This window comes from Helicoverpa armigera, chromosome 18 (genome assembly GCF_030705265.1).
Source record: "Helicoverpa armigera isolate CAAS_96S chromosome 18, ASM3070526v1, whole genome shotgun sequence".
NCBI lineage: Eukaryota > Metazoa > Arthropoda > Insecta > Lepidoptera > Noctuidae > Helicoverpa > Helicoverpa armigera.
Window position 1 is genome coordinate 1,501,176 of NC_087137.1, and position 20,275 is coordinate 1,521,450.

Below are 20,275 nucleotides of genomic sequence, written 5' to 3' on the forward strand. Positions count from 1 at the left end.
TTTTTAATACCTACGGAGCATTTTTTTGTGCAGAACCCACATTATTATGAGCATAGATGCTTGTCAAGTTTTTTATAAAGCTCAGCTCACAAGGTAACTTCTAAATTAAGAACGGTTTAATGATACCTTTTGGAATCAATTGAGTATTATGCTGTTGCCAAGCGGAGTGGCGACCGAAGGTCGTTTATGAAGTTTGCTTTAACTCAGCGGTTGGAGATTTTTTATTTCACATTATGGCTCTTTCTTTTCAAGTTTTAGCGTGGATATAATGTTAGATGATTTGTGTCGTAAAAATTAGTACTTTGTGAAGTTTTTTCTACGTTTAAGATTTGTAGCGAAACGCGAGTGTAGGCTAGGCTATAAGTTAACTTCTGTGTGAAAGTGCGCATAAATTTAATGTTTTATCGCCAAAACATCTACCTAATGGGTATGGATGAAAACAGCTTTTCTTCCAAACTTTTTCGTAACTTTTGAGATAAAGCGAAGAAAACTTATGAGGTACGAACGAATTCGCAAAAAATGCAATGAATTAAAGATTCACAAAGTCGATTTACGGTTGTTTTTCTGAAAAACATCTTAAGGCTTCTTAACGAGTAACTATGCAGTCATGTCTAATGGCTTAACATTTTTTTTTTACTAGGTACATACCTAATACTTTATTTAAGACTGAAACACACAGGACTGTTTGGTTGGTACATCAACTAAATGAAAGTAAAAATATGTTGTAGCTACATAATAAAGCAATATACACAATAAAATAACCATTGTATACCTATCAAGAGGAGTAGTTAATATACAGGAGGTGTAAATATTATAGGTGTATTAAAAAGTTATGTTCTTCAGTTATTAATAACCAATAATAAAAGCACAAATTCCACTATTAGCACACATAAATAATTAAGTTTTATTGTACTTAAAAAATGTTGGAGCCCTGAACCACCTGAACCCTGGAGCCTAAGAGGGATGCCTCATAGCATAACAAACCCAGCTTTATTGTGTGACCTAGTTTTAATTTGATAGCACTGATTACTTTGTGTTTATGAAATAATATTTTTTTCTAAGTTTACAAACAAAATACCCTTTTCACTACTTCATAACACTGATCAGATTTAGCAAATCAAATGAAAATGTTTTAACTAAAACCTATTTTGAATCAAAAACATTGGCATAATGCAATCACATGATAGGAAATCTGATATAAAAGCTATTTTATTTAGATGTGAGCGGGGTGAATGACCTCAAGATTGCGAACAATATTAGCAAGCCAAAAATATGCATGAAAATTATATAAAATCAGAGAGAAAGTTTCGTAAATATTATAACACAGTTTGATGACCATTGTGTGATTCTTAAGGTTTTTAGAAAAAACTTTTTAATATTTCACGATGGACATTTTTGGATGTTTTTGTTGTCATAACCATACATATAAATACTATGGTCACTATCTGGGCATTATCAAATAACTAGTAATATTAAAGGCTTAATTTCATGTCATCTTGGGCTATTGAAAATGTTGAAATGATTTGAAATATCATATGGTATAGTGAAAAATAGATTTTACAGGTACAAATGTCAATTTAAATAGCTACTGGTAATGACCTGACTAGTTGGCCAAAAATGTGAATGTGTGTGTGTTACTAGAGTATAATCCACCTATGTAGGCATAAAGATCACATATGTTCATACTTCTAAAAAAGATCCTGTTAAATATACCCATTTGTGAAATGGATAATTTATTCTAGTAAATAATCTATACTTTACTAATATAAAAAAGAGATATTTTTTTTGTTTGTACCCTAATCTAAAGGCTATGTAACAGCTGAATGGATTTGAAGGAATCTTACACTGTTCGAAAGCTACAAGTTTCCTAATTAACAAAGGCTATATTTAACACGCAGTATTACTTTTGCTAGTCTCTGATTAAATACTAATAGTAGCTTAGCTATTAATACTGATTCTTTCCCTATGTGAAAAGAACTGTATAAGAAAGAACATACACACGCTCCAAAGCAATCTATTAAAATAATTATAAGTCTACCAATAAGAAAAATCAAACAAAATAATATACTGTGTCTGATAATCCTATAATTTTTTGAGTAGTTCTTATGAACCTCTTATATTGCATTCGTACATACAGGCTGAGCATACCCTTTGGGAAGCCTAAGTGACGACTTCTGCAAGTGTAAGATTTACCAGAAGAGGTAAGAAGTTACAGGTCCCAATACAAAGTAGGCCATTTTCTAAGAGTATATATGGATAAGCTACGTTTTAGTACACTTTCTATGTCATTGTTTGATCATCCATGCTTAAGACCTTCTTTCTCATCAAATCAACAGTAAATAACTTGCTATACATTATTAAATATTCAGCATAGCATGGTCTTTAAGGTATATTCATGATTTGTCTCCAAAAACTCGCTCACTCATGGCCTTATCGGCTTACCTCGTATAAGTACCGCACTTCTTGCAAGACAAATTAAAAGTATTAAGCAAAAAATGTACCAAACAACTATTTAATTAACTAATAAACCTTCTATCATAACTTCATTTACATAAAATCTAAGATATCTTGCAATTTATTCTGAACCAATCAGTTCATGTGTGCGTCTCGACTAGCTTCACATTAGAGAATTTACCCAGGTAGCAATAGTTAAAACAATATCACACATTTAATGTAACCAGATTAAAACCCATAGATATTATAGTTCTTAGCACTCAACACCACTTCACAATGATTATCAGATAGTTTCTATGTACACAGACATAGTAGGCATGTACTATAAGCCTATATATACAACGTTATAGGTTATATATCTTGTTGCCATGCGAGATTTCATTGCTCTCTCGTTAGATAATTGTCGCGTTGCAAACGAAAATTACCTCGCGGCCGAATGTTTAATTACGTTTCCGATATATTTGTGCAATTACAACTCAATTGCCTTGCTTAATTTACAGTTAATGCAACCTTTTGCGCGTACGTACATGTACGGGACCTTGTAACCCTAATATGACCTGTCAGATGACTTTATACACATACAGGACTCAACATTTTGATGAATATTGCCTACTTTCAATGCCTATCTAGCATAAAGCCTGAAAATACCATAACCTTTATCAGCAGTTTTATGAATGTAATTTATAGGTTATAAATTGAGTGCCCTTGACAAAACTAAAAGGATGGTCAAGCCAGGTTGTCACGCTAATTCCAAGGCGATTTTACGTGAATAAATGAAACCGTATTGGGCACCTCGGTGTAATGAAATCTCAAGGCCGGGAGCCCGGGTCTGATCACATAAAAGACTCACCGACACACAACATCGATCTCGGGCCGCTAGAGCGGCTCGCAGCACACGGTAACAACACTAGATCACATAAAAGGATACAGGCTAAGTCCAGGTTGAATCCGTCCTTGATGTAGCGCTTCCGGCGCTTGCTCACTATGCCCTTGATAGGGTTTGTCATTTTGATGTTGGACATGGAGTTGGCCATGGCTGTCAGTTGGTCGACGCGGCGCGGCAGCAGCTCTGCCGCCGCAGTGCCCTTAGCGGGCCCGCCCGCTCCCGGCACCGACCGCTTCTCTGGTGCCTTCCGCTCTCGGCGCCGGCAGCTCACGCAAATACCCATAAAATAACCTCCGCCGCGCAGAACGTGCCCCGCTCATCGGGCCGGCGGCGGAGCACGAGCGGCCTGCCTCCGGAGGCCGCGGCCGGCGCTCAGCTTGCGCCCGCCATGCCTCGCGCTGCTCGCGCCTCGCCTCGCTGCCTTGCCTCCAGCCGAGCCTCGGCTCCGACCAGCACCAACCACTTCCACACCGCACCGCCAGACCGAAAGCACCGTACACTTGATACACTATAGCATAGCTCCACGCCCGGCACTGAACGCGTTCAAATCTCGCTTCACGAGCGATGAAAAAATTATCTCGCGCGAATGGCGTCCATCCTGCGTTTGCACTAGTACACGGCCGAAGAGAAACAGTTGCACAAGAAAGAAAGATGGTTATGATGGCCGAAACTGTACTGCGTGTCTCTTTCGCACTAGGGCGGTCCGCACTCGTATGATAAAGATAACACACAACCTCACACAACCTTAATTTCTAGTGGTGGCTAGCTAGCTCTCTTTGTTCATTACAGTACGCAAATAAGTCCGTAAGGTGGCGCTGTATGTGTCTAAGTTACCGCCACTTTTTAAACCTCAACACCTTATCAAACCGGTTTATCCATAATTTTGATCAATAAATAATCTTAGAAAATATTTTTTTTGTATTCATATGGCAACCACAAGAATTTGTGCTGCAATTCGTGGAATATATGAAATGGCGCTTTATTTATAACGTTGGTGAGTTCATTATCCACGCTACAGATGGCAGTGTAGAAGCATAGAGCAGAATCATAGACAGCGCGGTAATATTTGAAAAGGTTTACTTTCATGGAGGATTTACTTCTGTTTCCATTTATCGTGGGTTATTTATTCCTCATACATTTTACTTCAGTGAGCGTTTTTTATTTAATCATTTAAGTCACGTCAGAAACATTTGTATATAAATACAATTGTATTCCATCTGTAAAATACACTGTTAAGTGTTATTATGGTCATGCTGTCCAGAATCAATTAATCATACATTGTACATACTTACCTACCTAGGTACCTAGATTCTACGTTATTGTAGAGTCTTTCCTATAATGTACAAGCAGTCATTGCCATTCACATCCTTACGTTACCACACCTAAAGGAAAACTAGATGTTTAATTCAATAGAAAAAAACTACATTTTCTTAGAACGTGATATTGAATGTAACACGAGTATAATAAATTATTGTGTTACTAATTTACATAAGTATTTATTCACTGTGCAGCTATGCAAATAATATAAGAAACTCCTTGCATACTTAGCTACGAATGTATTTTGTGATTTCATGCGAGTTTTTGCTGCGAGCTACAGTATTTACAAAGTGACTCAGTTTCATAGCAATTTTAACTTCTTGGAGTTTTTTTAACAACAGGGTAGTAATTTGCTCATCACACTCGATGTTGGAATCAATATCTTTCTTAGTTATTTTAAAGATAATATTTCACGACTGTCTTAGTATATGCAACACTATAAAATATACTATCTTCAAAACGCATCACGGCTCAGTAATTTTAAGTATTCGTTTAATGTATAGATAGATGGATAAAATGCTTTGCTAATTGGGTGTCCAGCTTCCGTTAACACCAGTGGCAGTGGGTATTTATAGAATTGCTGCTTATTTATATTTTTTACCATGACAAGAATTTTAAAGGAAAATAACTAGTGCAAGCAGGTAACTCCGTGACGCAATGCGATGCAACCAAAGTTAGTTTAGGATGTGTTTCTGAGAAACCACTCTAGAAACGTGGATAGGTAGCTACGTGATCTGAACATTTTCGTAATGCACCACTATTTAAATAAGAGTATTTGCTCGTTAACTTTGAGAGCATTGACGTATTACCTAATTTCAAATATTTATTGTTATATTACCCAGCTACATAATAATATGTGTATGAATTTACTGTATCTATTATAGTGGCATAGATAATTGGTTGCGAGTAGACAGCTTGTTGCCACCCGGCCGGCGCACACGCAGGCACGATGTTTGACGATACATATAGGGTTGGCACGTACTAGTGCTCATTGTGCGTAGGACTTGATAAGTTTTTGACAGGTATAATAGACAGCACCTGGTGAATTACAATGTTATCGGCGTCTATTAAGGATTTTGAGTTATAGTGGTTTTCCATGACCGTGACACGAGTTTTAATGAGCGATTAGAAAAGTAGGGAACCCGTTTCAATTGTTTTTTAATGTGGGTTAGTTCTAACTATAAAGTTATTATTTTAGTTGCCTAATTTGTCGAAGTACTCGTACATTAGGAGTTTTGTCATTCATAGACCACACACACAATATGGTAGGCCTTAAAAATAGGCGAGTATGCGTAGAAAGTGTGTGACTATACTTTTAAAAAAAGTGCTGTGTATGTAGTCGTAATTAATGCTTCCAAAATTTTATTTATGAAAACAGTACCTACTTAATACAATTTGTAGTGTGTTTAGTTACAACCCTAGTCATTGTTAATAGTTATCAGATTCTAAGAACATTGATGACTATGCAGTTAGAATAAAGATTTCATATCTACTTTTTTTTTAGTTTTTTGTGCAATGTTTTTTTTTCATAAGCGTCAGCTAGTCGCAGTGGTATACTTACTGCTATGATAATTTCGATGATATGACTAGAAATATAAACGGACTAGAAATTATATTATTCTGAGCCGTACGATTTTCCGCGGAAGAAAAAATAAACTCAATTTTCTCTTTTATATTTAGGTACCTCTAGGATAGTAAGTACAATCAGCAATAAAAATTCATTAAAAATTAGAATTACAAAATACTTGAATACTTACTGCAAATGCAAAAGCTGCATTTACTCTTGCGATTATCTGATCGTTAATTCATTCAGATTATTTAGTTCTGTATTACAAAATTTTACCCAACTGACAAGAATGTTTTGTAATTTTAGTTACTGATAGTACCTGCATACATTGGTGTACTCCTCATGAAACTTGGCAACAGCAAATTGTCAATCCTTTGTTAGCTGTAGATCGCAGGAACGATTGCGATTACTTATCACTAGGAACAATCAAACAAACATTGACTCGCACGTCATCGACAACTTCGGACAAAGGACCTCTACTTGTTACTTACCGCAGGACATTGCATATCCAGATCCAATGTTCCAACTAAGGGTGCATCTACACGGTGCAATTAGCTTGCGCATGTTGAGGCACATGCGCAGGTTACATGCATTTTAGAACGTGCGGCTCCAGCGACTCGCGCGTGTACCAAAGCAAATTGCCCACCCGCGTGCTCTTGTCACTTGCGCATGTTAACTTGCTCCAGCTACATGCACCGTGTAGACGCACCCTTAGTAACAATGACGTCACTATCTAATAAACATGCGACCTACTAATCACTATTACATTTATCGAGATCCGATAAGTCGACGTTTTGGCAACCCTAGAAACAGTTGGGTCGCACCTTCCCGATATCGATGTACAGATAAAACAAACTCAGTGACAGATGATTCATATGCCTAAGCAATTAGTGATGACCTTGTGTGTAACGAAGCGGAGTAACTCATCATCCGCTGTAGGCATTTACAGTTTGCAGAGTAATTGTGAAATGACGATGAAAAAAGACGGGTTCAAAGAAAAACTTGATGAGAACGCGTAGGGTTCCGTACTGTGAAGAGTCAGTCAGCAAAAGATCTCTCTGTTCAAGAGACCTGTAATTTTGTTTTTAGATAATTTCAATAATACCTATTTATGTGTTTTATCTCCTGTTAAAAAAGTAAAGTTCAGAAACATGGACATCAGGTACTATAGAGGCAGTTTAGTCCTAATTGAGTACAAAACAAAGTACAGAACCCTAAACACACTCGGCTTCTGTTTCAACAGATGTTGCCTAGTTTCGCATTAGAGTTCCTAATTGTCTCTTTATAAAGAAACGAGTGTTACGTTGAATATAATAAACGTAATTTTAGTACCTATTTCAAGTAACACGTGTAGTTCCTTTGTGTCTATTTCTCGAAAGCACTATGTATTTTCAATCAGCTGAATAACTGCCAAATGTTTCGTAGCATTCAGGTGAACAATTAAACATAGAGATTGTCTGTACAAATAGTTTTTATTATTTTTGATTGCCACATTTTAAACAGGTGTTACGGAAGTTCAGCTGTGTCTAGGGCTGCCATTTCGAATTTCGCGAAACCCGGACGTAAATCGCATTTTTACCCCGGACGAGTCCGATTTTTTTTTTAACAAAACAACACCTAGTTTGTAATATTACTATTACTACTATTATATACTTAAATTCAATAAGGTGCTTCCTTACATGAAACGTCAGGGCCATATCTAGCTCAAGTAGTAGGTACCTAGTATTGAAAGATTATGACTTAATATTTCGAAGGTCATAAATAAGAAAGCTCATATGGAAACTAGGAGTTAGCTTCTTGTTAGTAATAGGACTTAAAACGGCGCTACCTTTTTGATAGGTTACTTGATGGTGATTAGGCACTAAAGCACCTAAACTTGTATAATAAAAAAAATCCGCAAAGTGAAGAAGCCGCGAGCGAAGTGAGCGCAACATTTTTTGAATATTGGGATATTAAAGTAGCTAAACGTAAAAAAAGATAGAGTCAAGTAAGGAAGCCGCGAGCGAAGCGAGCGCGAAAATTTTTGAGTTTTGAGACACTTCGACTTCTGCAGTCTGTGTGTCGATTGTAATTCAACTCGTAAGAAAAATGTCCGGGTTTTCCCCGGACACTTCTTGAAACCCCGCCCGGACGTCCCCCGGACGGCCTCCAAACGAGGACAAATCCGGGGAAACCCGGACGGATGGCAGCCCTAGCTGTGTCTAGCAATGCACAATGAAAAGAAATGTGTCATCGATTGTGAATCATCGTTTTATATTATTTTAATATGTAGGCATGTGAAATAGAGGGCAAACGTTCTGTAACGTGCATACCTAGTTCAGAATGGCCGTTTTTTAATGTGATAGGGGTAAAGGTGCAAACGAGCAGTGTCTGGGTATCCCATTCCGATGTTACCTACTACAATTAGGTATATATACCTACAATGTGTACCCATAGGTTCTTAATTTACATAAAGTCGCATTAGAAGCGTGTTTAGTCTAGACGTGATCAAGTTTCTAGTAGATAATGGGTAAGTACATCAGTTTCAAATTCAACGGTAGATAGTATCGAAAGCTATCTACAAGTACCTTAGAAATGGTACGTCTGAGGACCGAAGCACGAGTCGAGTAGGTATGTAATTAGTAGTGATAAATCACCAATTATCTGAATTTCATTAAAGAATAGAGCATCAGGGCTTGACTGAAGTGAAGAAGTCTTTCACTGGAACTAGACCACTTCAGAGAAAAACATTGTTAAATCAGAGAATTTCGCAACAATTTCAGGACAAGACGAGAGCTTGCCAGTCTTACACTTTGTCTAGATAACATACAACTTATGACAACAATTATTTTCAGAGCACACGTTGTCAGTCAGGCTTCTCATTGGGAGGTACAGTTTCCTATACTTGGTGCAATATATTTAATCTAGAACATACCGCGATTATTTTCAGTATTTTATCAAGCATTTCACTTGACAGCCGTATCCGTATCTGCACATTTCACCGTATCGAAGATATCATATCTACCTCGTGGACTTTCTCCGAGTGTTAACAACCACATAATCCCTTTATATACCTACATACTTATATACTTTGTTGTGTGTAGGTATAGAACATTTTCGTTTACTAAGCATGATCAAGGAGAACACGATGCCGGGAATAAAACTGTAGTTTCAATGAAAGGGTAGCTTTCTTCTTCCGAGCAAAATTGATTTCCAAGTTGAGTTGACGTTGTGTCCAAACTCCCCCAAAGTAAAGAAGTTTTTAAACAATCAATAGGATTCCTCAACTCAGGGATGCAACTGTGGACGTAGAGACAAGATCTCTGAATATCGAAATTCTATAGGTTGTATAAAAACTTCTCCGCTACGCTATGGTCCCGCCTTAGACACCTCTTGCTGAGTTCCGTTAGTAATTTCATAAATATAGTGAAATAATCCTATGTTTTTTTAGTATTATTATCAGACCTTACACTATAATCAAGCCTGCATTCTTGTGAGTACCACCTTGAGCTGGCAACATACACAATCCCAGCACATAGAAGCTTTATCCCTATAATCTGCAATGCTATCACGTTATCAGCCCTGGCCACCACAGACAGATAAGCGCCAGTGGGTACACAAACGCAGCCGGGCCTATCATAGTTGACAATGACACGATGTGCGCAGTTATCTGCATAATGCTATGGTGTTTTAGTCTAGATGTTAGAATAACTTGACGGAAACTTGAGTCCATAACTCCCCAAAACAGTCTTATCAACGATTTCTAAAACCTAGAGATATAGATAGGATAGGATAGGTAAAGGAAAGTAATTATAGGCACTGTGATTCTTTTGGTTCATTATTTTTTCTAAATACCAATTAGTGATCAATAATATTTTTGCGCATAGTTTTCAAGTTTTTTTGTAAAAAAGCGTTTAAAAAATTGTCATAAAGCAGTAGCGGGATATCTAATCCCCCCTTATGATCGCGTATCGCCTATCATAAATTAATTGCAGACACGCATTACTGAATTAAACATTCCCGGCAAGAATAGACACCAATAAATTAATTTGTGAAATATTCTAACACACAAAAAAAACTATTGAGATAACAAAATGAATAGTAGGATATCATCTACTGTTATATTAAGTAGGTATTCAATTAATTTATGTTTCCTAATAAAGACCTAAAAAGTTAGTTGCTATTGGTGTGAATATTCATGGCAGTGGCCTGTGGTCAGTGACTATCAAGTTATGAGCGACCAGCGACCCAGGTACGTATATGGTGGTGAATTATGTGAGTATAAGTTAAACTAGTTTGTTTCCACAAGATCTCGACAAAGCGTAGAATTGACCTTTTTCTTAATCATTTTTTGTCACACCATTTCAAACAGAGATAAGTTTGTGATACCTGTGTTTTACTAGTTAGGTACAATTAGTATACTTTTATCGTCATTAACGTTAAGATAGGCAGGCAACAGTAAGGCACTTTCACATAGTAAAATAATAAATTGGGGTTTTTAATCTTTTTATCTCAAGCTAGTATCGAAAAATCATACGATGCATTAAATAACACATAGATGTTATCTACTTGACTTTACATTTTATTTTTATACACTTGGGAATTTTTTTATGTAAAATTTTAACTTTACCTACTTAGGTAGTTATGTACCTACCTCTAATATTTTTCGGCTGTATTTTTACTTAACGTTCTACCATAAATTAGTAGCTCTCCGCTATCTCTAGACTTACCTACATATTTCCGCTATCTCTCGTAATATGAACCACTTTACAAAAAACAGTCAAACGAATGTCTATCGCTGTGGAACAGGAATTAATTAATATTTCCTATAGTGTCAAATCTTAACACGATCTTTTATGTTATCTATGGGTAAGCATTAATTGATAATTTATAACAATCATTTTAACTTAAATGACAAGGATAATAACTTGAGCTCAAAGCATTTGTTGTAGAAAAGTAATTAATTGCCTTAGGAATTATAATATCTACGTATGGGTGTCTGCGACGTCCTAAGTGTGTTCAATGTTATCTAATAAAAATATGAAGGAGTCCCAAAATCTCAAACCCCCTGAAACACCTTTAACCGGATTCCAAAAAAAGGAGGTTTTCAATTCGTCCGCGTATACATTTTTTATCACTGTCATGATATTCCTGTGCCAATAAAAGAATTATCATTACACGTGTCACGAGATTCCCATACATGACTGCGTAAGTTGTATCAGTTTCCTCGATATGGTAATACCCATTGCAATCCGCGGTGCGCACCTATCTTATTATTATTCTTCTCAACGCTGGTATTTACTCTGAGTACTTTGTTACTGAGTAAATCTGTGTGTAGGTATGAGAAGAGCAGTGGTTTTGTCTGGTCTGGGTTTATATCTAGGTATTTACTTATACCTATCCAATCCATTTGGATATTTAAACCTTATTATTTAACTTAATGGGGTGTGCACCGTACACATAGTATGTATTATGTAACTACCTATACTTAAGATGTTTTTAAAATATTGAGAAACTGTGTGTTTACAGATATTCAAATTTTGTGATGATAGGTGCTGCTCTAGACATAAAATAATATACTTAAGAGAGACATGTTACACGAGTAAAACGCGCTAAAAAGATAATAAATAAAACAACACCAAACAATATAAAAATATGTATATTCTTGTATTCAAAACTTAAGCTTCGATTCATGTAAAGTCAATATCTTATCGACCTCCTGTGCCCTTTCTTTCAAAGTCACCATTTCTTCTTCAGAGAGAACTTCACTCTTCTTCCCCGCGTTCTTGATCAGAAAGTGTTGTATGAACAGTCTTATACTTTCCCTGAACATGTGTAGTTTGGGCGGCTTCGAAATGCGGTGGAAGACTTCCAGTGAGGATTGGAAGTCGGCGTTCATGATGATTGCGAGAAGTATCTGTCGCATGAACCGCACTGAGTGTTTGTTCAGTTCGGAGAATTGAATTACCTGGGGGAGAAACAAATGTGTAATAATTGTGAAGAAAATTCCAGTTCATTTAATATGATAGTCAGAAAAATAACTTCGGAAACGTCAATGGTTTTGGCTTAAATCAGTGTTAAGTCCAAAATACTTACTGACGCGGGACACTGGCATGATAAATCTATTGTTACTATAATTAACGATAATTATGACATACTTTATTTAATAACATAAGGGAACAGTTGCAAAACCGTGCTGGAACTTTAAGAACATGATCTAAACTTTGTTACGTTAATAAGTTACTTCAATCTTTGCATATACTTAATTATAATTTATCGCCACTTTAATACAAAAATAATAGATACCTTCAACACAGACAAAGGCAAACCCTTCTCCATAATGAGATGTGTGAGGAACTGCGCCAAGTTGGTGACGCACTGCTTCGGTGTGCTGTCCAGCTCCTTTATCTTATCCCACACGGAGAACTGGATTGATAGCTGATGGAATAATAAAGGGGAATTAGTTGGAAGGGGAGAGAAAGAGCTGCGAAAGCAGAGCGCAAAAATTAAACAATCAATTGAATTTTTCTGCTTTGATGATTGAATAACTATTGCTTTTGATCGATTGAAAGTTCCTAGTAATTTATTTAAAAAACATTTATTTGAGGTTTGAATCCTTTGGGAAGTTGTACTTACCTATATACAGAGTAAAACCGGCCGATAGTGAGATTAATTTTTAGCACACTTTTATAAGCTTGTTTATATTATAACCATCGGATTATTTTCCTGTTACAAAGTGAATTAGCGTCATGCTTACACAAACAGGTATTAGCAATTCAAGTCATTTAAAGTCCAAAAAAAAAACAAAAATAAACCTAGAACACAAAATTTTCTTCCACTACCTATCAGAGAAATCTGTCATTGCAATTTAAACCTTCCTCACCTGGTATCTACGATCAGTATCGCACAGCTTCTGCCCCAACACCGCATAGTACGGGTTGTAAGTTTTCTCTTGTAAACAGCAAGCTAGTAGAACATGTACTATCTCCCTCTCTTGTTGTCCTTTGAGTCCTAAGTGCTGGAGTTTCTCAAACGCGTCCATGTAGTCCTGAAAAATAAATAAATGGTAAATAAAAAATTAAAAGTGGTATTTGAGGTGAAAATACTCTTGTGTTAAGGCACAAGAGTAAAGTACATGGTGGAAAAAAATAAATGGTGGAATTCTATAATTGGTTCTGTACTACAAATCCTCTTTACGTTATATTTCAAGAAAAAGTTGATATTGAGATTTAAAAAAAACATTTAAGGCCCCTTTTGATACGTCATAATTTATGACACAGATTTCACCAAATAATATTCCAAACACCCACCTCAGCAGCCATAATAACGCAGAATATGCTCCTGCGCACATCAGTATTCATCCTCTGCTTCCTAGCAAGTTCTAGAAGCTTCTGGTCGGTGCTGGGCAGCACGGTGCTGGCCGGCTTCTCTTCAGGACGGGACATGTTGCCTTCCCATGCTGAACCTACTACCCACCACTTGCCGCGTTCGTCGGCTGAGGAGAAGTGTTTTTTTAGAAAGTGTAGTTTTATAAAAAGCTGCAGTGTATTTACGGTGAATTATAATAACTAGTTTTTAAACCCGCCCCAAAGCTACTACTAACCGCAGCCAAATAAAAAGTTCCCTATGTTCTTTCTGATGCTTTGTTATGTTTCATCAATGGATTAGGTGTGAGACCCGAATAGATAAATAGTTACTTAAGCGTTTATCCTACTATAATAGTTAAATGCTTAAATTTTCATGCATACTGCTTTATGCAAAAACTGCTCAACGGATTTTGATGTAACTTGGCAGATTATGCATCAGATTAACTTAATAAGTAATATGGGCTGCTTTTTATACGGGTGCGGGTTGTTATTCACTCATGAAGAGAGTGGAACCGCTGACGGAAGCCAGTTATATTTTTAAGTAAGAATATAAAATTTGTTAATCTAAGTCCTACCTTTCAACAGATCCTCAAGCCGGATATTAAGCGGCGTGATATAGTTGCCCTTCCGGACGATAGTTCGCGTCATCTTCTTGAGATGTTCGCAGTAAGTCGGCTCGTAGTTAGGGATCTTTGTCAAATTGTTGTTTTTAACTGCCAAGAGAACTTCCAGTAAGAACTTTATACGTGATCTGCGAAAGATAAAAAAAAAAATGAATGAATAAAAATTACAAGTCCTTTTTACGGTGTATTCTGCTAGAAGTATATTTTTATTATGTTCTATAGAGAGTACCATTCCATAAAGAATCAATTTGGCTACAAAGCAACAAAAATTATCAAAGTTCTTGAGCGATCGGTTCTTCTATCTATCAATTTACCGCTACGCTAAAAATATAGCTTACACAACAGAATAAGACCACACAGGATAAGTACCTACCATTGGCTCCGGGTAGGGTAAATTATGTCTCCCAAAAAGTGGGTGAAACCGCCGGCAGAAGCTAGTATATCAAATGCCACTTACCCCGCTGCAGAAGAATCGCTTAACTTGCTAACCTTGGCCTGCGTGTCGTGTATGAAGTTCTTCAGCGCTAACGGTTCCTCCTTGCGCAACACCCCGCCCACACTGCGCAACGCTACTAGAACACACTCTATGTTCTTCTCCGATATCGTGTCCAGGAGACGGGTTAGAATGTCGTAGAGAAGTGATGCGTGGTAGATCTGAAAAAGAATACAATATTGGTATTAAAACTTGAGGGGAATCGTATAGAGATAAATGGAACCTACGAATATACCTACCTAAGGAAAGTTGTACTTATAAGTTGCAAGTAGTCATTGACAAGTCAACGTCAATAAAGTATATAATAGGGGTTAAAGTATGAAATTGCCGATTTGTACTGAAAACCTAAATTGTATTTTTTTAAAATTTTTAACAAACTTATTTAATCAAAATAGTTGCCATTATTATCTATACATTGCGGTCATCTAATAAGAAGGTCATTTATGCCTTTACGATAGAACTCTGAGGATCTAGACTGCACAAACAGTGTGAAAGAATTTTGTTCTGCCTCCTGGGAAGAAACTTCTTGTGACGTAGATAATTGTCCAAATCACAAAAAAAAATGGTCGTCCGTTAGAGCAAGGTCTGGCGAATATGGAGGAAGACGAATAGTTTCCAACTGCAGTTCCTGAAGAGTTAAAACGGTTTATTTTGCTGTATGAGGCCTCGCGTTGTCATGGAGCAATAGCGGTGAAGGTCGATTCATGAGTCGTGGCTGTTTTACTGCTAATTTTTTCAACATTATTCGGTGTTCGGCTGGGTATCTGGGTAGTTTGACTAGGATCGGCGTTCACCGTCTCTCTTAATTTCTCGTTAATCACCTGTCAGGCGGTCTTTCTCATGGCTCGTTCTTCAAGTCGAAGTTTCCACCACGAAAGCGTTTAATCCAAAATCGCACGGCGCGTTCTTTAGCAGACACCTCTTCAAATGCAGCATTGATATTGCGGGCTGTTTCTGCCGTTTACTTCCGCGTCGGAACTCATATTCAAAAATTACTCAAATTTTCGCAGTATCCATCTTTCTTGTTTAAGTTGAATAACAAAAACAATTGAACATCGATAATCAAATGTTTCACATTTTTTAAAAGAAGAACATCACAGAAACCACGTGAAAAAAGTTCCATTCGAAAACCTCAAACCATGAAGACTCTATGGCAATTCAAAAACCTACTAGAATAAAACGGCAATTTCATACTTTAACCCCTAATATTAAAGTTAGAAGAAGAAAGAGAGAGAGAGTACAACGAGTGTATGAAAATAAAGATGTCATTTATTCCGCCCAAAAAAGAAATCATTCTAAAGAAAAAAGATATTAACAAAGTAATACTACCTTAAAACTATACAAATGAGCTAGACACGATACTAAGTTGTCGAGTGTCTTGTCGCCAACCGGCTGCGCAGTCTGCATCAAGTCATCAAACCTCTTCGATAGTTCTTGCAGAAAATGAGCACCTATAAAGTAATGTTACATTAAATAATAACTACTTATTAACTAGATCTTGAAAAGTGGAGAATAATATCATATGGCATCTCAGTTATCTTTTCTTATTCTGTAAGTCTAAATTCATGAATGAACAGATTCACCAGTAACTGATAAAGTTTCTGATAGCCTAACAGGAACTTATCTAACAGATAGACTATAACTTTTGGTTTTACAGGTCTCGGATAGCAATATCTGACAGAAACTATAAGCAGCTCTTATTAGCAGGTAGCATTAACTTTCAAATAACTAACTGACACTTTATCAGAAACCAGGTAGTTGAAAACGGGCCTAATTGGTTATCATCATCTTCCGAGCCTTTTCTCAACCGTGTTACGGTCGGTCCCAGTCTAACCGGATGCGGCCGAGTACCAGTACTCAACAAGGAGCGACTACCCATCTGACCTCCCCAACCCAGTTACCCGGGCAACTCATTCTTACAACTTACCAATTTCAGATCCCACATTAGCATGTAACACAGACACCAAAGCTGCATGTTCAGCCACCATCCTATCAGGAGTGCTCGCCGGTGAGACGGTAGCGTCCAACCACAGCTGAGTTAGTGCTGTGTTCACTGAGTTCCTGCTGTTGCTCTGGTATAGATTCTCTATGGAGGTGCAAGCCCAGTGGAGATTTGTGCCCGCTAATTTGTTAAGGATGCCTGAAATTATAGGAAAAAGGTATAGTTGAGTTTGGTCTGATGAAGTACAAGAGATTAATCTTACTAATGTTTAAATAGGAAAGATTGTATAGAATTTGATGAAACTTGGCAGTAATTTAGCTCATATACTAGAATAGCATATGGGCTACTTTTTATCTGGATGCAGGAAGTACTCCCCCGGGGGAAATAGGCTGGAATGCTAGCAGAGGGATAAACTAAAACCTCCGATGTTATGTTTGGTAAGGAATATTATGTATTCCATTCTGATAAACTGAAATACTTACTTTTGATTTGCCTTTTTAATTGCTGTAACTGTTTGTCAGAACTTGAGTCTTTGTTTCTAAGATGTGGTGGAATGTATACTCCTTTTTCTTCCTGCAAAAAAAAAAAATATCTATAAACAAATGGGCCATTTACTTGTCACCAGCTAATAATGAGTTAATCAAGCATCATTTAGTAACTACTAATCTCAAAATCATAGCACTTACCTTTATAATGTTCCCTTCTTTATCCCTCTTTCTTCCATAAATATCTTCCCAGACATCAGGTTTCTCTTTTTTCTCCACAACAGGTTCATCACCTTCACCAAATTCATCACCTTCTAAATCATCATCATCATCATCACCAGACAGGTGTGAGATTTCATCATCACTAAAAACTTTGCATAGATCCTCTTCAGAAATGATTTTCTCTTTTTTATTAGATTTTGGTGTAGCCTTTGTATCTGCTTTGCTAGGTTTCTTAATTTCTTCTTTTGTTTTCTGTTTATTATTTGCTTTTTGTGATTTTGTTGGTTTTTCTGTAACATATTTAATGAATTTTTAATGGGCAATCATACAGATTTTTAATTATGGGCTAAGAACTCTGAACTTCAAAATTTTTATTAGAATTGAAAAGTAAATAAATATCTATAAGAAAATGAAAAAGAAAATGATTTTGCATTGTTTCACATGGTTGAGATATTTTCACATGAACCAGATTTTTTTATTATATGTTTAAAAAATAAGAATATAAAAGGACTTACCCTCAGGTGCATCATCAGAAAGACCTTCACTATCATTATCATCATCACCTTCACTTATTTCACTATCACCGTCAGTCATGTCTTCATCACCACTCAAATCACCATCTTTATCAGCTTCACTATTTTCATCACCTAAATCTTCATCACTACCCATCATTTCATCATCAATATCTGAACCGAATTCATCATCAGAATCATTTTCTTCATCACTTTCATTGTTAGCTGTTGTTTTTCCTTTATCTTTGCCTTTAGCTTTCTTTTTATCTTTGATATCTTTACCAGTGACTGTAGCTAAGTCTTCCTCGAAATCGGAGTCACCTTCAACTTCAGCAAGATGCTTCTCAGCTGCAACTATCTGTTCTGTTGTTGATTTGTCACATATTTCTAGTAGATCTGGGTTTTTAGTTTGTTAAGGATATTAAAACTTTTAATACATTATATGTAGAGCTTAAATGCCAAAAATAAAGTGAAGAATTTTGTAGTGAAGAATAAGAAGCTTGGCTCTGTGACATAGTGCCAAATACACCTGTTCTTGCACATGTCCATCCTTTTTATGTACGTGTTTGTGCTGGCTGGCAAAAAGCGGTGCAACAAACACCTAGCATTTATTTAACTAATCGACTTACACTGCTTACAAGCCAATTACATAAATCATAGAATATAGGTTTTTGTTGAAAAAAACTACTTTTTACCTATGCCTACACATATTTCATTAATAACTTAAAAAAAAAGGATACAATCAAGTCCATCATCTGCAAAGAAATTATTCTTATTCTTAGTTTTATTGAGTCCCAGTTGTTTCTCCAGTTTCTTGATAATCTTATCTTCTTCCTCATTTGCTTGTAATAACATCTTTCTTCTCTGTTCCTCAATTTGGTTTTTGAGTTGATGTTCTACTTTTTTCTCCTTTTGTCGTTCTTTGTTTAAGATATCTAATGGTGTTTCTAGTTTTGGTTTTTTCTTCTTCTGAAATATTTTTATTGTTTACAGATTATACATAGAAATTTATTGGAATAATTACATTAATATATAAAACTTTATATTAACACTGTAAATCTGTCTTCTACAACTAAAGGAGGTGTGGAAAACAGCCCTTATACCTGGTGTTTCTTACCCTAATGCAAAAATTACAAATGTTTGTGGTACCTTAACTTCGACGGCAGGTTCTGGAGATTCCGCAGGTCGTTTAACAAACCTGCCGGCTGTATAAACTGGCTGCTGTCTCTCAACATTCTTCTTCAGATAATGTTCCTGACGATGAACTTTCTTCTGCTGTCTTTTTTGTTTCCGTAACACTTTCCGCGTGTTTTCAAACTTAGGTTTGGGTTTACTTTTCTTCATTTTACTTCTTAGATGCTTGGTTTTTATTTAATTTCTATGAAATCAGAAACTTTAATAACATAACCTGATTATTTGAGGTTATGTTGTGTTTTCCACGATTTTATGACAGAGATAAGAGGAATCTTATGTTCCTGCGTGAAACAGAGCGCCATTTAAGCGTTCTGAAATTGTACCAATTATACGCGTCGCGTGTCTCTTGCTATACGTTATTTTTGGACAGGATTTGCTTGTTAATTTATATTTATTACTAGCTTTTGCCCGCAACCAGGCCTCTGTCACTCGATGTACTTGCGCGCGATAAATGCCTACCGCTCGCTGGGTTACCGGTAGCCCCACGCGGCACAGGGCTTTCGACAGCCGCTCGCGACGCGCGCGTATTATGTTTATTATTTTTATTAGTGGAGATGTCGACCTCTGGCCAGTTATGTACTGTGCTTGGTTGCATGAAAAATATAAAGCTTTCGTTTTTCCGTTTACCTATAGATGTAGACAGGTCAGTCATTGTTTATTTTTTATTAGGTTTTTAAAATTATTTAATAAACTGAAGAACTATTTTGATTTGTGTAGGTAGGAACTATTTAGAAATATTTTATACCTATGTATGAATATACTTACATAGGTTTCTATATTTTTTAAAGTAAAAATACTTATCTTCTTTGTCATTTTAAAAATAAGCGACTTACTTTAGATACTTAAATTATAGATACTTATACCTTATACGTAGTTATACATGCAATGATTACCGAGTTCTGGATAAAATTGGAAAGTCAGTTACAAATAAGCGTAACTTTGTTTCCCTATTTAATTGTAAGAGGCAACCCTACGCTCGCTGTCGGCACGGTCGCGGTCACTGAACTGTGCGCTATCGCATTGGAATAACAATCAAGCGCTCGAGCTTTTAAGGTTCATTTTCTAACGCAGCTATGAATTTGTAGGTAGTTTGGGAACTTGTAGGTGCTTATAACAGTAGGTATGGACTTTTTTGTATGGAGTGATCTATCTGTTACGTAGTAACTATTATATAATCTGTGCCGCAACTTCGTTCGCGTGGAATAGTGACTACCAGCAGATTTTTGATTTGACC

General features: G+C 36.4%; 3 protein-coding genes across 4 annotated transcripts in view; all 3 read right to left on the reverse strand.

Moving 5' to 3' along the window:
• Window positions 1-4,145, reverse strand: part of LOC110373249 (phosphatidylinositol 3,4,5-trisphosphate 3-phosphatase and dual-specificity protein phosphatase PTEN) — a 44,064-nt gene extending 39,919 nt beyond the window's left edge. Inside the window, exon 1 of one of the 2 annotated variants that reach the window (XM_021330463.3) lies at window positions 3,383-4,145. In XM_021330463.3, coding sequence (XP_021186138.1) covers window positions 3,383-3,623 — 241 coding nt within the window. In that variant the 5' untranslated portion in view covers window positions 3,624-4,145. The remainder of the gene's footprint in view (window positions 1-3,382) is intronic. The other variant, XM_021330464.3, reaches the window with a different exon arrangement.
• LOC110373175 (myeloid leukemia factor) overlaps window positions 1-20,275 on the reverse strand; it is a 238,890-nt gene that overhangs the window by 115,619 nt on the left and 102,996 nt on the right. The gene's annotated exons all lie outside the window — the stretch shown is intronic.
• Window positions 11,845-19,311, reverse strand: LOC110373226 (nucleolar MIF4G domain-containing protein 1 homolog). Its single transcript, XM_064039293.1, has 13 exons — window positions 18,997-19,311; window positions 18,588-18,816; window positions 17,851-18,243; window positions 17,315-17,625; window positions 17,111-17,201; window positions 16,614-16,826; window positions 16,016-16,137; window positions 14,651-14,847; window positions 14,146-14,321; window positions 13,514-13,698; window positions 13,087-13,251; window positions 12,510-12,641; window positions 11,845-12,171 (listed from the first exon to the last, which is right to left on the reverse strand). The coding sequence occupies exons 1-13, from the start codon at window positions 19,189-19,191 to the stop codon at window positions 11,875-11,877; spliced, it is 2,706 nt and encodes a 901-aa protein (XP_063895363.1). The 5' UTR covers window positions 19,192-19,311; the 3' UTR covers window positions 11,845-11,874.

Coding starts and splice junctions, on each gene's coding strand:
- LOC110373226 (XM_064039293.1), bottom strand. CDS start 19,191: ATGAAGAAAAGTAAACCCAAACCTAAGTTTGAAAACACGCGGAAAGTG. Junction 17,202..17,314: donor AAGAAGGGAACATTATAAAG/GTAAGTGCTATG, acceptor TTTTTTTTGCAG/GAAGAAAAAGGAGTATACAT. Junction 14,848..16,015: donor CTCATTTGTATAGTTTTAAG/GTAGTATTACTT, acceptor ATTCTTTTTCAG/ATCTACCACGCATCACTTCT.